General features: G+C 37.7%; 1 protein-coding gene across 1 annotated transcript in view; it reads left to right on the top strand.

Annotated features, from left to right (window-relative positions):
• Positions 1-2,133: 2,133 nt before the first annotated feature.
• Positions 2,134-19,979, top strand: part of XRCC5 (X-ray repair complementing defective repair in Chinese hamster cells 5 (double-strand-break rejoining)) — a 45,603-nt gene continuing 27,757 nt past the window's right edge. The window contains exons 1-10 of the mRNA XM_008938790.1: positions 2,134-2,238; positions 2,800-2,983; positions 4,121-4,169; positions 5,749-5,871; positions 8,775-8,960; positions 11,635-11,749; positions 13,434-13,572; positions 15,606-15,718; positions 18,977-19,039; positions 19,712-19,849. Of these exons, the coding sequence (XP_008937038.1) occupies positions 2,161-2,238; positions 2,800-2,983; positions 4,121-4,169; positions 5,749-5,871; positions 8,775-8,960; positions 11,635-11,749; positions 13,434-13,572; positions 15,606-15,718; positions 18,977-19,039; positions 19,712-19,849 (1,188 nt within the window). The 5' untranslated portion in view covers positions 2,134-2,160. The remainder of the gene's footprint in view (positions 2,239-2,799; positions 2,984-4,120; positions 4,170-5,748; positions 5,872-8,774; positions 8,961-11,634; positions 11,750-13,433; positions 13,573-15,605; positions 15,719-18,976; positions 19,040-19,711; positions 19,850-19,979) is intronic.

A 19,979-nucleotide genomic window follows, 5' to 3' on the forward strand; every position in this document is an offset into this window, starting at 1 on the left:
CGCGGCTGCGGAACCCGCCTTAGGAGTCGGGTCACCGCTGCCTCCGCCGCGCCCCGAGCTGCGGCTGGTGCGAAGCTGTCCCGTTCCGAGGCACTTCAGCGTTCCTCTCTCGGGGGCAGCGCTGGCCTTGGGCGCAGCCCAGCTAGCGGAGCAGTAGTTGCCATTGCTCTTGCTAACATAGTAGCAGAAATGGTTTCGCCCAGTTAAAAGTGCAGTTTGTTTGTCTAGTATGTTTAAGGCATCCTGATGGTGAAAGCTACATTACGGTGTCTTCTGATAGCGGGCAGTTTAGTATCTGTTAAACACGGTGTCTGTGTGCAGGCTGAAGTGCTGCTGTAGCCGTTTCTCTCAGCTTTATAATAACTGGCTTCAGCACTGAGAGGTTAGATAAGGCTCCTTCCATTTCCACCCTTGCCACTATTTGAGCAAAGCAGGTTGATGTTAGCTCAGGTGTGACCGTGTTGTCCTACAGTCACAAGTGCTGAGCATCTTAATAGACTGTACCTGAAAATGGCAGAGCTGGATGCTCAGAAGTGAGATGCAGAGGTTAATAACAGGTGAAGGGCCATATAGAGGAGGATTACCAAAAGAGAGATCTGCCGTTTTCTCGAAGGAGGATTCCACATACCTGAATAATCACTGGGCTTGGAGTTTGCAGCTTTTTGGAAGAGCATGTTAGCACTTGGCACTTGATAATTTTTTTCTTAAGCAAAACAGTAGCTCTTCACTCCTGCACTTGTTTGGTTTCTTTCCTGTCATCTTGCCAGCTGTGAAAAGCATTTTACCTGTTTTTGACAACAGGATTAATTCAGCTGCCAGACATTGTGTGTCTTGAGGCAGGACAGCAACAAGCTTAGGGTCTGCAGTTGCTGATTTTAATTGAGTAATTCCTCAGGCTGGCAGGTGAGCAGTAACAAGACTTTTGTGACAATCCAACCTCAGCTGCTGTATCTATTCTACTCTGAGCTTTTGCAGACCTAGCTGACTCAGAGGCATTAATTCCTGGCTCCCAAGCAAGCCACCAGTGAGTGAGGAATAGCTTGCTGAGAATGAGTGTAACCTGCTGGATGTCTTGTGGAGCCCTTTTGCTCAGCTTCTTTCTTTCTTCTTATCCTGTCCAGGGAGGATGCAGTGAGCTAAACCAGTGCTTGTTAAAATAACAGGAGGTGCACAATATATTCTGGGAAAAGGAGGATAAGAGAATAGTTTGAGCACTGCTAATGTAGACCATTAGACAGGTAATCTGAGTAAGTTCTTATGAACTTGATATTAACAATGATCTAGGTAACTAAAAGAATCAGGTTCTTTTGGTTGATGTTTAAAAAGGTACGTGGAGTTATTTGCACAGTCATATGCAAAAGACCAACACTTTTTCTTTCAGTTCATCCTTTTTGCTTTGCAGAAGCAGACTGCATCTCATGTCGCTTGACAGGCTTTTGATTTATTGCCACACCCTTTTGGCAGTCTTATGTATAGTTCAGTTAAAGCTATGACCAGAAACGCAGACACAGATGCTAGATATGGGATTTAAGCCCTTAAACTGAACTTGGAATTCATCCTTCTAGGGCATTAAGACCATAGGTCCATGCTACAGAACCTAGTACTTGCTGCAGACACCTCCAGTAGCAGAAAACTCCCAGCTCTCCCTGGATGCTGTAGCAGTGCTGTCATTCCTACTGAGCTAGACCAAAGAGTGGTCTCCACAGATATTATGAGCTACTGCAAGGGGTGGATGTAGCTGCACCGTTTAGAGAACTAGCTTGTATTTCTACCTTATGTTGTTCAGATATACTGTATTGTGTTGTGCTTGTGGCTGACAAAGTATCTGTCTTTTATTTCCTTGTGTAAATTGTATAAATTGCCTCCCTTGACATATGGTTGTGTAGCATAGGATTTTCTGTATTTTCCACTGAGATACCTGACACGTGGTAGAGGATTAAATGATGCTCAGTTCAGTGCAATTGTGCTGGTTCTGTCCTCTACCTTTGTGTCATATTAACAGTTACTGTAAAAGAAGCCAGTAGGGACATAGTTTGGTTTTTAGGTTTTGTACATACCCTTTGAAGTAATTATGCTTATATTGGCTCTTTTGCATTCTTACTGAGCATTGTCTTTCCTTTCTAGGTGGCCATAGTGCTGTGCCTGGATGTAGGCTTTACAATGAGCAGTTCTGCCCCTGGTGAGGAGTCTTCACTTGAACAAGCCAAGAAGATTATGACAAAGTTTGTTCAGCGCCAGGTATGTGTGACTTTACATGGGATAAAAAGCTGTTAAAAAGGGAGAGGAAGCAATAACATCTGTGAAATATTGTCCTCATTTAGTAATAATTGAAATACATGAGAGATTAGTAAGTGTTAGTCTGGTTTTAAGCAGGAGTAACAGTGCTCTTGGTTTCAGCTGTACTTTTGTGGATGAGACGTGACATTTGGATTGGTGACTCTTTTTCTTCAGGGCAGTAAAAACTTTGTAGAGAAGGAGTAGTGGTTTTCCCTAAATGTTTCAACACTCTTTAAGATTTACCACACTGAAGACTCATTTCACAATCTCAGTCAGCCAGTTTTACTTGTTTTATCCCATATATCCTCATGTCAATCTGTTAGTTTGCTTGTATCTAAATTAGTGAATTCTCTGTAGGATTGCGTTTTGGTAGAATAGTACTGAAAAAAAGTAAGATAAAGCAAATCCACTGTACCTGACATTGTTTCAAAATCAGTTCAGCTTGCTGCAGGCTCCCTAACGTAGCTGTATATGAATCTAGCTGGGTTTTTATACCTGTTTTATATTTTCTCTTTTTTCCAGGTTTTTGCTGAGAGTAAAGATGAGGTTGCTGTAGTTTTGTTTGGCACTGATGATACTAGGAATGACCTTGCTTGTGAGGATCAGTACCAAAACATTACTATACACAGGTCACTAATGCTGCCAGACTTTGATCTGATGGAAGACATTCAAGATGTGATTAAAGCAGGCTCTGAACAAGCAGACTGTATCCTTTCATTCTAGAGCACTTCTCAAACTGATTCAGCTACATAGGAGACAGGAAGTCAGTGTTGTGAAACGGGCTCAAATTTGCCGCTGAAGTTTTAACTGCTATTAGAGTTCAGCTAGTTTGTGGTTGTTAAGTTTGTTCAGAAGCAGATTAGCTGCTTTTTGACATTCTTTTAGGCTAGCAGATGGAGTCTTGGCCCTAGGGAACTGTTGCTTTTTTATGAAGTGCTCAGTTAATTAAAGAGAACAAAGCGATAATATAATTTTAGGTCTCAAGTAAGAAGTGTGTTTTTAAAAGCAGTGTTGCAGAACTGATGCTTTCTCATCAAATAAGAATATTATTTACAAAATATGTCAGCAGAAGTACCAGAAGCCAGACAAAGCAAAATAGATGTTTATCAGATTGATTTTTATATAAAGTATTTCTAACATTGCCAAATGTCACTTGGTGGTTTTGATGTTGTTCCTGTTTGAATGTATTCTGTTGTTAGCTGTGTAAGGGGAAGAGTTTTGAAAGAAGGAGATTTATATAATGTCCCTTTGTATGTTTCATTTACATACTGTTCAACTTCTATGTCCTCTTTCCTCTTTCTGGCCATAAAGTGATTGTTGTGAGCTGTATTCAGACTGTCAGAGCCGTTTCAGAGAAGTGTGCAGCCATGTTCCTCCTTTAATGGTGGGCAGGTTTGTGTGTAGAGATAAAAATGTATTCCAAATGAAAATTGTGATGAGGAAGAAGCTACGGAGAGATTGCCAGATGCAGATGTTTTGAGAAAAAACTTGCAGGAGAAAATTTTGTTCATGAATTCTAAGTAACATTCTAAAGATGAGATTGCTCTTTCATTGAACTGGAACCTCCTTATTGACAGTTACAAGACTGGGCCCTGAAGCAGTCTCTATTACTGTTCTATCAGATAAGTGGAAGAGACAAGATCACAAACCAGACAAGTTATATAGAAACCTCTTGCACAGTAGATACTTGAAGAATAGTCATCTCAAAAATTGTTTGCTTGTTAACAAAAGTGCATGTTAGTCAGTGTTTGGGAGGGGATGGAAACAGAAGATTGTTTCGTGGGAAAAACACTTTTGTGACATGATTCATGTTCTAAATGAGATTTTTCTTAGATTTGCTTAGTTCTGGATGCAATTATTGTGTGTATGGACTTGCTTCAGAAGGAAACAATGTGAGTATGTAACATAAATGTTTTACAGAATTCTGACCTTGTACTTTAAAGCTCATCAGATTTCTTGCCACTATTACATTTTGAGTATTGTGTAAATAAGGAAAATGCTTTTTAAAAAACAAAACAAAACGCAAACCAGAGTCTGTCCCTGAAGAATCCCCAGGAGACATCCTGCTTCTCCAGACAATCTGAAGACCTTCCTGGTACAACTGGTAACTTTGCAGTAGATTCATGAGAGTATCTATAGCATTATACAAGGCATGAAGACTTCCCTTAGTGGCACACTTCTTGTGATCTATTTTCAAAAAATGTTAATGTTAAAATACATAGAAAAGGGCTACCAATTTTATAAGGGTGATGGCATATCTTAAAAACAAAAAAAAAACAACAACCAACCAACCAACCAAACAAAACACCCCAAACCAAAAATCGAAAGGTGAGTTTGTTCAGCCTAGCAAATTAAAGGCTGTTGGAGATAAGGTGGCTGTTTGTAGATACACAGGCTGTGGTAGATAAACATGCTGTAGAAAAATAAGTGAAAGAAAATATTGGCACAAGTGTTACTTACAAAGTTGTTGAAGTTCTGGAACTTAAGACTGGAAATGTGTCTGTTTCTAACACTGAGTGAACTGATGGTTCAGGGAAAGGAGGAGGATAACCTTATTTCCTCTCAAAACAGACTGAATGTCTTGTTAAAAAGATTATATGATCTAACTGTGAATGTGGAAGGCTAGACTTAGTGGTGCAATTTGTGTTTTTATGAATAAAGTTTAATTGGTGTGGAAAGCTGTATCAATTTAATATTTAAAATTTCGTTGAGAATTAAAATGGCTGTATTTATGGCACTGTAACCTTGAATATCTGTGGAGCAACTGCTTTGGTTATCTTGTGGGTAAGTTGCTTGTATGTGCCAAACCCTTTGATATGGAGTTTACCTTAGTTAAGAAAATACTGTCAGGTAAAAATTAAAGAAAATAACCCTTACACTTGAATATCCAGATAAAAACTACATATCAATGGAATTGAATTTTGTTCTGGGTCTGACAGAACTTTCTGACGTTTATTGTTACTACTTCTTAGCTTATTATTAAGTAGGCTCTGAAGTCCATGTTATCCCATGAACCTACTGAATTAGCATATTAAAATGGAACAGCCACGAGCAACAGGAATTTAAAATGCATTTTTCCATTTTCACAAGGATAGACTTAGAGCTACAAAAGAAATAGCCAATATAATCAATAAACGATCTAACATTCTATTAGGATTTTATCTACATTGGTGAAAATTGACAGAATTCCATTCATTTAGATGTAGTTACTGATTTATGCAATGACAGGGCTAGTCTTCAGTTTTAGGAAGGGGTAGGAGTGAGTAGGGGAAATCATATAAAGATAAAAACTTACATAAATTTTATGACCAATAGTAGAACAACTTCTATCAAGTAGGTTTGTTAGTTTATTTTTTTTCTTTTGCAAGTATATTACTTTGGTAAAGCCTCAATTTTGTAAGGAAAGAATTAGAAAAAGAGCATTGTAGATAATATTTCTGATATATGTAAATATTCTTTTTGTATTTTAAGAGGAAAGAAATACGAGAAGAAACACATTGAACTCTTTACAGACCTTAGTAGTCCTGTCAGTGAGGATCAGCTGGAAATTATTATTGATAACTTGAAGAAAACAGGAATTTCTCTTCAGTTTTTGTAAGTATGGAAGGGACTGTTATACACTATACCATTTTCTTACAGAGAAATTAATATTCATTCTTAATAAAGGTCTTGATGGAGCTGGTGATCTATTGGTGTATTGTTTCTACAGAGGTGCACCAGTATGTAATATGATTCTATATGTACTATCAAGTACACATGACATGAATTCCAGTTATGAACCAAATCCCCTTGCTTAAATGATGTACAAATACATGTCAAGGTGATGGTTTCTTCTCCAGATTAACTTACAGCCAAAGTCTAAAATGGGAGACAAAAGATCTATATAAGCAGAGAACTGGGAAACAATGAAACATAAGTAGCCTGAGAAATTGTGGTTTTGTCACAGCAACAGCCTAGATCCTTTCAGGTAAGTGAGTTACTGAGAAGAAATAATGAGGTGGTGTTGCAGGTGTTTCTAGCCTGATTCTAGTGTCAGTAGAAAAGCAAGTCTGAAAAGAAGGGCTAGATCCACAGTGATGGGCTTGGAAAATGGAAGCAGTGGCTTATTTGTTACAATAGGAATCCCTTTACTGACTTGGTATGGGTGTAGGCATTGATCTGAAGAATCAATGATGGTGCTGAGATCTGTATTAGCTGTTGCACGTGATGCTGACATACTAAGCTATAGCCATTCTAGTATGAATTCCTTTAAAAGCAAAACTTCTAATGAATGTTAATGTTTGCTGTTTATAATAAATAATTTCACAGGAGAAGGTTAAAGGTGCAGTTTTATTTCTGGCCATTTTAATGTTTACTTTCACCTAGATCCAGCATTCTGTATGGAGCAATGTTGTGAACTTCATAAATTCATTAAAGCCATTTGCAGGCCCATCTGCAAGATAACACTGGGGTTAAGTAGGAAAGTGTGACTGAAAATCATGGGCTGACCCTCCAAAAAAAAAGGAAAAAAAAAAAATTTTTTTGCCTGTGCTTGGGAGAGGCTGAATGTAAAAATGTCAGAGAAATGTCAGAGTACTCTCAGGTTCTGCCTACGCAGCAACAGAAGGTATGCTTGCAACATGCCTTGTCGTGCCTCTTCTAGCTTATTTGAGCCATTGTTGGCACTGGAAGCACAACACCATGAGCCTGGCCATGTGCCACCAGCCAGAGTGTATCTTTCAGAGACCTGGTATTTAGCCTCTGCTACTTTGTCTCCATACCTGTAGTTTGCTGTGCAGAGTAGCGCAGATGTTACATCACAAGTTAATGGTGCAGTTTTATCCTGTGAGATTTCTGATGCATCTTTACATTTTCTTTGTAATGGAGCAAAGGAAAAGCCAAGGGCTGATAGAAGCACAAAGGAAATGTTGCTGTGATAGCACTAGCTACAGGTTTACACCCTGGCTCCCACCCACATGAGCAAAACGATGCTTTGAGAAATACATGTACAAATGTAAAATACTCAGGATACTAGATTAAAAATAATTTATTGCTAAACCTTGTCCTTTTCTTACAACCCATGCTTCCATCTCTTATGCCCTGTTTATTGGTTTATGTTGTAACTTTTGACAGATAGCTGGTTTTCCTCCTTGTTACCAAGTCCCAAGCGCATACTGAGCACTGTGTAGCTTTGGGTATTACACAGTTCTCATCACAGCAGTTTCTAAGCATCGTATAATGAAAGTAATCTAACTTTGATGTATTTTGAAGCTTTTTGCTTTCATGAAAGCTTTAAAATGCAGTTTTTCTATTTGTCAGTGGATGCTGCTTCCTAAAAAGGTACCAAATGCTTTGCTGAAGTTCGATCTTTAATTTGGCTGTATGTGACATGGTTGTGCATATTGATAACTGCTTGTTATATGTTGCTCCACAGATAAGTTTAGTGAGGAGTGAAGAGGTGAAAGTAAGGTAGAGATCTGTAGGCTGCTTTTTTGAAAACATAATACAATGCTAGAATTCTTTTACTTTGTGGAAATGTGGTAAAAGGTATCATGTGGTTAATTCAAAACTGGATCAGATGAAAGATCTGACAAATCTGCAGGCACTGTTAGGGGCACAGAGTAGAGGACCTTAAGCACCTCTCTTTTCTGTGGTTATTATACTTAGTTAACTCTATTTTATTTGGAAGAGCAGCAAAATAATTTTATCTATAACCCCTGGCTAGCTTTTTAAATCTGATTCTTGAAGTGCAGCAAAATGTGTCATCTCCAGTCAGAAATTCACCTTGCCCTGTAAGCTATTAAATCACAAAGAGTAGCATTTATTCCAGAAATAGCTAATAGCCCCACTGTGAAGGTCCCATTTGTTGGCATTTGGAACTGATACAGAATTGCAGGCTTGGAACGGCCTTTAACAAATCATCTAGAGCAGTCCTTTCTCCCAGACTGGGGTGGTTAAATCTGTGTCATTGCTGAACGGTGTTTGTCTAATCTTTTTATGAGGATTCCCAGTGATGGAGACTCTTCTGTCTCCTCAGGCAGTTGGGTTTAGAGATTGTGATTTGAAACACCTTTATCAGGTTTTTGACTATCTGACCTGACTCCATGATGTGATTTGAGTGCAGGCTGAATATGAACAACTGGTTGTTCCCTTCCTTTCTGCAACAGCCTTTTATATTTGACTGTCTTGCCCTCTGACTCCCTTCTTTACAGGATTTATTCTATTCAGTATTTTTTCATAGGTCCTGTTTTCTAATCAGCATTGTCTTTACTCCCTAATCCCTCCCTGTACGTGGACATCTTTATTGACATATAATGCCCAGAATGGGTGCACCCAAGATATTACCAATGCCAAGCAAAGCTGAAATACTGCTTCATGTGTTTTGTGTGCCATGTGGTTCTTTATACACCTCACTGCAGTTATATAGAAATTGTCGATCCTAATACAATTTTTATTTTCAGTTGGTTGTTTTAATTAAGAAGAAAATCAAACATAACTGCTCCTGCTTGTGTTCTCAGTCTGCCATTCCCAGTGGATGTTGATGATGGAGGTGGAGATACAAGCACCAGTGTATGGTCTACGCACAGGAACTCTTTTCCAAGAAAGGGCTTAACTGAACAGCAGAAGGAAGGCATTAATGTGGTGAGGAAACTGATGCATACTTTGGATGAAGAAGGAGGGCTGGAAGAGGTTTATACTTTCAGGTAAACTTGGCTAATCCTTTTTATCTTACTGCAAAGTTACTCACTGATTTCTTTCCCAAAAGATTAAATGAATTAAGTAATTGGTCGCTTGGCTTCCATTCCACTGAGGTCAGTGTATTTCATAACTTATTGTACACTCAGACCCTTTCAAACAACTTCTTCAGTGGCTATAGAACAGGTAGAAAAGCTTACAGATTTCAGTGGAAAATTAGTTTTCTGTATATGTGTTTAAAGAAAAAAATCAATTTTCTGCCATCTTTAGTGTTGGTGGATTTTGGAGGGAATGTTTCTATAAATGAGATTTGAAAAGCATGTTTTGGGAAGAGTTAGAATTTGTGACAGTGCAGGTGGAACACTTATTTAATGGTAGCCTTTGTTCCTTGGTTGTAGGCTTCTTCTAGCTCACTAGTTTATCAAAATCCCACAAATGTTTTGAGTAATCTTGTTTGTTGAATCCTGCTCTTTAATCACAGACTGCTGTGCCATTGTGCCAAACAACATACTTTTATATCAGCATTCGCCAATGTAAGCATTGAAAGATTTTTTTTTTTTCATGTTTCCCCAATGAAAGAATAAAAATGTGTCTCTGAAAAATGTAGCTAATGATGTATTGTAGACTTTTCCACAGAGATGTTGTCTCAGTTAAAAACAAGCAAAGTGCATCTATGTACTTTAGAGAAGTCTGACGGTTTGTAGGTTTGCATGCTTGTTATTCCTGATTTTATTTGTGGGGTTTCCTTCAATCCTTCACACTGCTCAACTGATCTGCTTTGCATCTCAGCAGCCAGTTAAACTGTTGTTTGAACGTTACTGTGGATTAGTGAAGAAACATCTATTGCTGTGTATGTATTCCATACTAGTCAACAGAGCAGTCTGTCTCTCTCAGAAAAACGCAGGCTTCGTCATTTCATCAAAAGACTGCACAGAAAAGCAGAATCTCTCTGGGCCTGTTTCTCCTTCAGGATAATCCATACGCATGAAGCTGCCGTGTGGCTTGGGCCCTGTATGTGGTGTTGTTATTGCCAGCTCTTGCTGCTGTATAAGCTGTCTTTGTACCAGGCTTTCAGGGGAAATTCAAAATCTTTGGATAAATAAGCATTTGGCTAATAGCTTAAAGCTTCAGTTGTTTAAGCATACATGAGGTTTTTAGATGCAGTTAAGTTGCTTATCAGGCTTTAAGTAGTCAGCCTTGCAAATCTGTCATGATAATTTACCAACTCAGATACACTCCCTGTTTTCCTATATTCATTATTCCTGCGGGTACAAATATTCCAGCTCTTGTGAGAAAAAATTAGTCATGCCAGGAAATTAAGTGAGATATATATTTTGGTTTTTTTTGGGATTTGATATCCTGACTATGGTACAGGAGGTGTTTCTGCTGCCTGTAGATTTTGGAGGGACTGGAGAGCAGAGGAGAAGAGACATGTTTTTAAAGTACCAGTTGAAATATGCATGTACTATGGTTTTACTGGCTGAGTCTTCTTTGATAACAGGGAGCGTTTTTCTTCTAGAAATATAAGAAATTAAAGCATAGAGTTAATAACTTGAGCTTAAATGACAGTTTTAGGCATTTGACACTTAGGTTATCCTTGAATGTGTGTGTTGCAGTACTTCAAATGATGTAGTAACAGGTTCTTTTTAAAATTCCTACATTGATGTCTCTGTTGCCAGAGAGAGACATCTTCCTTCCCCCAGGTGGGGAGCAGGTAGAAGGAAATACAAGGTTTATTTCATAAAAATCTCAGGGCATTTTCTCCTTTCATTGTGCTTCTGTTAGAATTTAAAAAAAAAAAACAAACAAAAAAAAAAAAAAAAACAACACAACCAAAAAAAAAAATTCTTAAACTTTCCTTATCCTAACAAACTAGAAAAGTAGAACACCAAGTTGAATTTTACAGCAAAATAACTAGTACGGTTTGTATTGGCTGAAAGCTGTTCTAGGCTGCAAGCCTCTTCAATTTCACAATAATACAAATTACTTTTACTGTAAATTTTTAATTTTTGGATTCCATTGCTTAAAGTTGTGCAATTAAGTTAACACTTTTTGGTGTAAAATCATTACAGTTCCTTTTTTTGTGTATTATGAATTTGTATATAAATGCTGTTTAGGGTAAAAATATTCAAGGTAACTTGTTTCACTCTAACAGAATGCCCTGAAATGAGTTCATTAGTACTGTATTAAAAAAAAAAGTGTCGAAAGTTAATTACCACACACACAAAATCCTGTTAATTGAAACTGGATTCTTTTGAATTGGATTGAAGCTTCACCTCCACTGCAGAAAACATTTTACCACTTAGAGAACATTTTCTAATTTGGGTTGTTCAGCTAACTACATGCCTTAATTGGGTAAGCACAGGTAAATGTAAAATGTTTAAGCAATTGTGTAGTTTCATTACAAGACTTAACATACTCTCTTGAAGCCCTAATGTCACACCATCATAAAGGCTTGAGATGGGAATAATCTACTGTACCACCTCTTTTTTTTTTTTCCATTCTTTTTTCTGACAGTAGTTAATGACAAGATTATTCATACAGTTTATTTCCTAATGCTTTATGCAGGCTAAGCTGAAACAATTGGACTCCTGCATCTCCTTGGAGAAAACGTGTTGCCTGTAATGTTTTATTACAGTTCACCAGAGTTCATTTCTGTTTCTTTTCAATTCCTTCATTTAGAGAGAGCCTGGAGCGTCTTTCGATGTTTAAGAAAATAGAAAGAAGACCTATGGCTTGGCCCTGCCAGCTCACTATTGGTTCTAATTTGTCTATAAGGATTGTGGCCTACAAATCAGTAAGTTCGTAAAGTCACGTTTCGTGTGTTTTTGGCAGCAAGTTAGGTGCAGCTGCATGCCTTTTCCTTAAAGCTGAGAAAATGAAACAACCACCAAAATAATGATGGTAGAGATTTTATGGGCGTAGAAGCCAGTACATCTAAAACTGGAACACAGCAACTCTAACTTCACCATACTGCACACATATGTTAGAGAACTAACATTCACGATGTACAGAAGTAGAAGTAATTGCTATCTCTGCTGCTGCACTTAATGATGTTCAAGCTGATGGACCTGATTAAGAATGCTGTGATCGTGTGAGCTTTCCATTTGGCATCAGTGATGTATCTGCAGCTCAGTGAGACTTTAATATCTATTTCTTAAGCCCTAGGCATGATAGGAATTATGTGCATGTGTATGTAAAATGGTGGATGTAAATGTTTTACAAGCTATTATTTTGAATCACATGTAGTGTTATTTCAGACTTGGAAAAAAGGTGTATTTTTTCAGCTTGCTTCATACTGTTTGGTAGAGGTTGTGCACTGGCTGTTTCCCTTATGGTTTGAGTCCTTCACACAGTGCTAGGAAGAAGTAAGTGTGTTTGAACACATAAAATGTGCAAAATTCTGTTTCTGAATAGTTAATAGGTAGCTGTATGGTGTGTTATCACTGGTGGATTAATCGGTTTGTTGTGTGAACCCAAGATTAATAGGCTGCCTAATACTGCAAGGTTTCAGGAAGATATATTTTGAAGTTGAAATATATCTGACTTCTGACAGATAGCCATGCCAGCCTTGAAAGCGATCTCTGCTTCAAGCTTCATATTTATTTATATTGTTTTTTGTTGTTATTAGGATGTTGTGCCAGACCTGTGAAAATATGCAGTGAGAGTCCCCTCCCAAAGATGTGTACACACAAAACAAATTAAGCTTGAGAGAGTAAGCAACATGAACTGAGTGACTAGCCTGAGGTCATACAGCAGTTTGGGCAGAGCTAGGAATAGACTTGTGGTATCTACAGATGTAATCCATTCTGTCTTTTCTGTTTTCTGCCCAGTTCTTTATTTTTCTTCTCATTCACCAAGTATATCATCAATTTCACTTAAGTAGAGAGTAAAAGAAAGCATTTTTCCTTTCCCTCTAGTTGTGGAACATTCACTCATTGCAGGTATCTAATCCTTCTTTCTCCTTCCAGTTCCATAATAGAGCTGGGATTTTTTCCTGCCTTTTGGGGAAGCTGCAGTAATACAGGGTATTTTTATCCTGTAGTGTAGCAAGCCTGATGCAGAACTTAGTCAAACAAGCTGAATGGCTGTTGAATCTTCTTGTCTTTAACGCATCTTAATGCTTTGTCAAAAGCATTTATGTAGGTGGAGGAAATCAAGTGCATAGCGAGCAAGTTACATGTAACTTGTTCTTATGACTAAAAGACTTCCACAAATGACTTAGCCCATGACTTCAATGAATAACCAAGGCAAGTGTGCAGTCAGTATGATACTGTTCAGGTGTGAGGTCTCATACAGATGAAACTGTGCTGCAAGCACTGTGGTAGCAGTCAGTGATGCATATTTGGGGCTGTCATTATTCCTCAGGTACTGGCAAAGTAATGCAGCACTCGGTCTAAGAATCTTTTGTGTGTTCTGGTAAGCACTCTGGATCCCACTGAAACCTTAAATGTTCCTTTTCTTTGAATTCTGTTATAAAGGTCACAGAAGAGAAGGTGAAAAAAATTTGGACAGTTGTGGATGCTAAAACCCACAGAAAAGATGATGTGCAAAGAGAAACAGTTTACTGCTTGAATGATGATGATGAGACAGAGGTTCAGAAAGATGATACTATTCAAGGTATGACTTCTTTATTTGCACCCTGAAGACAAACAGAAGATAATGGCTTATACTCTTAATTCACTTAAGTGCCTTTTAGTTTTATACTTTGAATCCTAGCTGGGGTCTTAGAATGTAAGCTCTGTAAGCTAATGGAACACAGAGTGTTATGTGAGACTCTTTGTCTTCACATATTTTTTTAAAAAAAAATTCATACTTCTGCCAGTAATAGGAATAATAATACCACCAGCTGGAACTTGGAAGGCACTACAGTTTTATAAACTGTATTCTGTGGAGGACCATGCCTCAGTTCTGTAGTGAGTAGTGCTGCTGTCTCTGTTCTGTTTTCAAATCTGTGGCTGTACTGATAACATGAATACTTTCATAACAATACTTTTTTTCTAGATAAGCAGCTCCTTTAGATATTCTTAATTGGGAAGAGGACACCATTGAAGGAAAGCTTAGTGTTCAAGAGTTTGTTAGCTTTGCTGTTTAAATTCCCTAACAGATTCAGTCTGAAGTAGTGGTATGCAGTATACTACTTCTATAACCTTCAGCTTCTTTCTAAGGGGACTGAATTCCTTAGTAGAAGAAGAAATGCCCCAGAAACAGTATGAAATAGTCCACTTTTTAAAAATGGAGTAAAGCAGCCATGTTTAATTTTGGGCAATTTTATAGATTTTTTTTTTTTTAAAACTGATTTTTTTTTTCTTTCCTTTGCTGTTTCCATTCCACACAAGTAGGGCAAGAGTATTAACTATAAAAGGCAGAACTATTCAGATAATAGTACAGAAGTGCTGTCAAATGGATAAAATTATTTGAAAAACTAAAATAAACACTGTGGTTTTTTACTTAACCTTTTTCAACTCTAACAATCATAGATGTTTTGTAGCAGTAGCAGATAAAAGTATCCCAATGACAGTGTGGTTTTACTTTAAGAAGAAATGATAGTTAAAAGCTAGTAGTCTGTTCTTATTTTATAACTTAAAAACTTGTAGTAAAAAAAAAAATCTGCTTTTTATACCCTGAAGGATTTGTGACCATTCTCTGCTGATGTCCTGACTACCTAAGTTGGTGAGTGTTTGCAGGACAGTAGTAAAAAGGAGTGTTGAACAGTTCAGTGTGAACTAAAGAAGACCAAAGATTTCTCTCAATGGTGTGATATTTCTTCCTGCTTAAGAGCTGCTGATGCCTCAGGGACTTTAGTGGACCTTTTCGGAAATGCAAAACATTGTCTAATTATGACATTTGACATACCCATACTGAAATTTCTACCTGTATGTTTTCCTGTTACCAGTAAAATATATCTGCATATAGGTTTTTCATCCAGGGATTTATCTCTGTTCTTTCTGCTTTCTTCACACCCGAGTATAGGTTCCTTAGTCTGTGACAGTATGATAAAGAGATAATGTTACAGGGAGGATATTGGAGCTTGAGATGGGGGAATAAGCAGCTGGAACACATGATACCACTGAAAAAATAACAAATTCCTATTTTGTGGAGATATTCCTCTAACGTAAGGCATAAGAAGTAAGACAGAAATTTGTAGGAAGACCACTTCTGCATACAAGAATGCTTTGGCCTTCTGTTGCACGTGAAGGTGTATCTCACTTCCACTGGTGCCATTTTGTTCTCTGAATCCCTTCTGGTGTCATTCCCTATTGCTGATTACTGGTATAATTAGCATTTTTTTGTATTATATTTGCAGGGAGTTGCAGTCTTATTTGCTGCAATCTATTCTGATTTGCTTAAATCTCTTCTGTGAGGATAACTTTGTTGAGCAAGATGTTCAGTCCTCTTACTTTCTTTCCTGCTGTCTACGAGGGTAACTGTGTTATGTAAAACAATGTACAAAGAGTGCAACTGCTGTTTGTGAAGTACAAAATGGGTCTATGGGGTGTGTGTTTTTTTTGTTAACAGAGAAAGCGATTTGACGAGCATGTGTGGAGTGTAGCTGTGGGGCATGCATGCATTGTTAAAATATTCAGAGAGCTAATTTCAGTGTTAGAATTGAGGCCCATATGCTTACCAGATGCTCTTCTCTTGTTCTCCAGGGTTTCGCTATGGGAGCGATATAATTCCTTTTTCCAAGGAAGATGAAGAGCAAATGAAATACAAAACAGAAGCAAAATGTTTTTCTGTTTTGGGATTCACCAGATCCTCTCAGGTACAGCAATAAATTTCTTCCCATTCAACTTCCTGGGTTGTTCAAGGCAATTGATTTCAGTTTGAATTCACTAAAGTTATGGTGACTGCAGTCAGGTGTGCAGGGGGAACTTATCTGCTGATTCTAGTATGTGTAAAGAGTATGTAGTCTTGTGAAGGACAGAAGCTTGTAAGTGTGGCCATTGGGCCCTCAGGTGAAGCCAGAGCCCCATAACACATATCTCTGCAAAGTGGAGACAGAGCTGTCATATGCTCATTCTGTCTCACAAACTCAAATAATGATGCCAGATCTGCAACAGAAGATGGTCTCTCTTCTGTCCAGGTCGTGCAGAAGTCTTGTTGGGCTTTGTCCAGCCACAGGTGTGTTCTTTTTAACAGAACAAGTCTCTCCCTCAACATTAAAGAAATTTTAAAGAAAGCCTGAGAACTGACTGCATTCATTCTCATTTCCGTAAGGATTAGTTTGTGAACTATGACCTGCTTCTTGTTCCTATTATAATAAAAACTAAGTGTAGCAGAAACTTCATAGAACTTAAATAAAGATGATGAAAAAATTATCCTTTAGTGAGCTGCTTGGTGTTTGTATGCACTTACCTGTACTTGAGATATTAACTTTGGCATTCATTTTTCCTGGAAGTTGTAAGAAACTTACATTGAGCAAGTACATTAATAAAAGCTATCTAGCACAAGGCGATTTCCTGCAGAATATCTAGGACTTAAGCATTGGGAGAGCCTTAGGCAAAGCCTTAGTAAAACCATTCTTGAAGCAGGACACATGAGGAGAAAGTACAGAGATTTGAGCACCAGTAATTGCTAGAAATGTTAAGCTGTTCCCACTCTTTTTTTTTTTTTTTTTTTCTCCAGTATATTGCACAGGGTGACTGGAACTTTACCCAGTCCCCTTCATCACTGAAAACTGCAAGGAAATCATAGGGCAGCCCTGTGCCTTCTGTTCTGAAAGCTCCCAGCCCTCTTCCTCCTCTTTGAAATGTTTCTCTGCCTGAACAAACCAGAACCCATGCCCAAGGCTGAGGAATCCTTACCTTTACCAGGAAGGAAAGATGCTAATACAATAGGAAGTGTCTGTGGGAGCTTACTCCCTAAGGCATGTAACTAAACATTTTTACTTTACAGTATAGGTGGCACAGACTCCTGCATGTTGCTAGATATGCCTCGAGAATACCACAGTGTGGTGGCCCAGACAGTGTTATTAACTGTTGATTTACTAAAATGAGAAGACATCCTAAATGGGAACTGTAATCTACTTGCTCCTTGAGGACATTCAGAACTTTAGGTTGTTAAGTATCATGGGCTTGTGTACTGGGAGTGATTGACTGAGGAATTGTCATGCTTGAGCTTATATATCCTAAACTGGCCAGGGCAGAGCGATGTTAGGGACTGCTAAATCCCCTACCAGAAACAGGATCTAACAAGAAATGTGCCTCAACCCAATGCAGACAATTTCTTGCATCTTTTCATGCATTATTAGCCTATAGCTGAGTCTTACTGTCTTGATTTAATTCTGTAAGCTGGATTTCACCATGTGTAGCATTTTCTTATGCTGGAGGCTGGCCTCCCATTTGAAATCTGACTTTTACTGAAAACAGAAACTAAGAGGAAAAAAGATGAGAATAATGCTTCTACAAGTGAGCTGTTATTTTACATGGATTTTTAATTTTTTCCCACCATTGGTCAGATAGTGTGTTAGTACCTTCAAATACATAATTAATATTTAGTTGTGGGAATATAATTAATTATAGGAATATTTTTTATTCACATAAATATGCCTCAATTAACCAATTTGGTTTATATTTTTTCCAATGCACAGTATTTACTGCTTTTGATGATTTTTACGATGTGCTTCTATTGTCTGTGGATTTCATAATGAATAGGAGTTGCATCTTAAAGTATGCTCTGGTTCTGCAACTATGAGTGTGAGTAATTATGCCCAATAGTAGTTGTATAGACCTCCATGGAATAAAATTATTCAGGTGTGATTTTAGGATTACTGCACTGTATAGGTAACGATATCAGGAAATTTTCGACTACAACTGGAATTTCAAGACCCGTGCTTCCCTTGTGTTTTGGCTCTTGAATGTTATAGTTTGGAATCCTAATACTGACATTATTCAACTGTACGTTTTGTGTTAAATTGTTTCTTTTAAAAACTGTGGAGAAAAGATTGTTTATTATTAACTAGGGAAACTGGAACAGCTCCAAATACATAATTAAAGAAGGAGTAGAACCACCTTATATTATTTTTTTTGAGTTATTCACATCCCTCAGGAAGGAAGATCAGAGACCGCTTAAACTTTGATTTTTAATTTATAAGCAATGACATGTAAATCAAGAAATAATACTTGAAATATTACAAAGGGACTTTTTTTTTTCAAACAGAAAAAGGTGTAGTGGTATATACAACTAGTGATTTATATTATACTGAACATGAAATTTCCTGAGCTTTTAAAGACACCACAGCAAAGAATAATTGCAGGTAGAATAATCTGATTTGAAGAATTGTGCTGTAATTTATTAAACATATCTGCTCTGGTGCAATTTCTCACTTACTTCAGCAGCATTATGGTAATTTGCTAAATACTGAGACTCCAGGTTAGTTTGGAGACAGTGTAATTTGAAGAGATTTTTTCTTTAACAAAGAAAGGTAATTTTAACCAATATTCCTAGGAGAGTGTAGTCTTTGTGACAGTCTTTTCCACTGTTGCTGTTTCTCTGGATGTGTCTCGCTCCTTGATCAAACTGGTTTGAGTTGTTCTTTGGGTCAGCCGTGTTCATAAACAGCATAAACTCTGGTAACAGAAGTGGTGCTTTGCCAGCACAGCTGTATATATTCTGTGTTGCTGTTAAAGTAGCTAGTTTAGTTAAGGATGTGATTTTTTTTTTTTTTTTTTTTAAGCTGCTTTTTGACATATCTTTGCCAGGAAAATTTAATAGCATAGATGTGGTGTCAGTTAGGTTTAGGTCTTTTGGTAACTACTGTGGTTTTCCACACTGCCGTTTGAATTACTGCAGTATTATTCAGGCTGGTAACAGCTGCTAGTGCTGTAGCCTTTCATTCCTGCCCATTAAGAGGAAGGTATGAGGATATCCTGCTAAATATGACTGAATACCCATATTCAGTGATAAATGGAGTGGCTTCTCACTTGAGTAATGTGTTAGTTGTTTCATAATCTAATTGGTCCAGTTGCATTAATGATATTTTCTTTAGATCAGGCTAACTCTTGACTATTTGAATCTGTAGATCCAGAGGCATTACTACATGGGCAACCAGGTCCTGAAGGTCTTTGCAGCAAAAGATGATGAGGTAAGGTGAACTGAAGTTTAATGGTGAAAGTATTCTGCAGTGGAACAGAAAAGCATAGTGGTGGTCTTTGAGATTGTCCTGTCTTTCCATCTTAGTGAAACAAATATTTTTAATGCAGCTTACAGAAGTCTTGTTCCATTGCCCTTTAGGATGAAAAGAAGTTGGATTAGACTCCAAATGAATACTGTATCTCACGAATAATGAGAAATTGATAAATATTATGTTGGTGCAAGGGCATGAGGAACCTGGAATTGGTGCTTAAGTCCATTCTCATGCGGACCACAGTATGCCCTATTACTCTTATTTAGAACAGACCTCCAAATTATATAAGAGGTAAAAACCTCACTGTAGTGCTCGGATGTGTTCCTTTTAAGGGTCTGACTTCCCTCCATTTCTTTCTCTCATGATGCTTCTGAAAGGTATTCACACCTAGTGGAAAAGGTGGAACATACTGGGTTTAAAGGTTGTTCAGCTTTGAATGGGTACACTGCCATGATGAGATTTGACCTTTCTGCTTCTTCAGTTTTTGAACATGAAAAATGCTTGTGTTGAAGTTCTCGCTGAAATGCAAACTGGTCATGACTAAATCAGTGCTGTTGAATTCACTGTGAAAGATGTATTTCAGCAGACTAATGAGAACTTGCATGACTTGCTAGACCTTTTCTCTTCCAGAATGCAGCAGTTGCTTTTTCTGCCCTTATTCATGCACTGCATGAGTTGAAAGTTGTAGCTATAGTGCGTTATGCTTACGATAGAAGATGCAACCCGCAAGTTGGAGTTGCTTTTCCACATATTAAGGATGCATATGAGGTAATTTTTCACTCTTACCTTTCTGCAGAGAGCCTCCATATTGATGCTTTACAAATATTAATTAATAAATTATCATATTTGAACCATTAGAATTTGCAGTGTTGTGTAATACAAGAAGAAAACAATGTGA

The sequence above is a fragment of the Merops nubicus genome, unplaced genomic scaffold, assembly GCF_000691845.1.
Source record: "Merops nubicus isolate BGI_N331 unplaced genomic scaffold, ASM69184v1 scaffold18434, whole genome shotgun sequence".
Classification (NCBI taxonomy): Eukaryota; Metazoa; Chordata; class Aves; order Coraciiformes; family Meropidae; genus Merops; species Merops nubicus.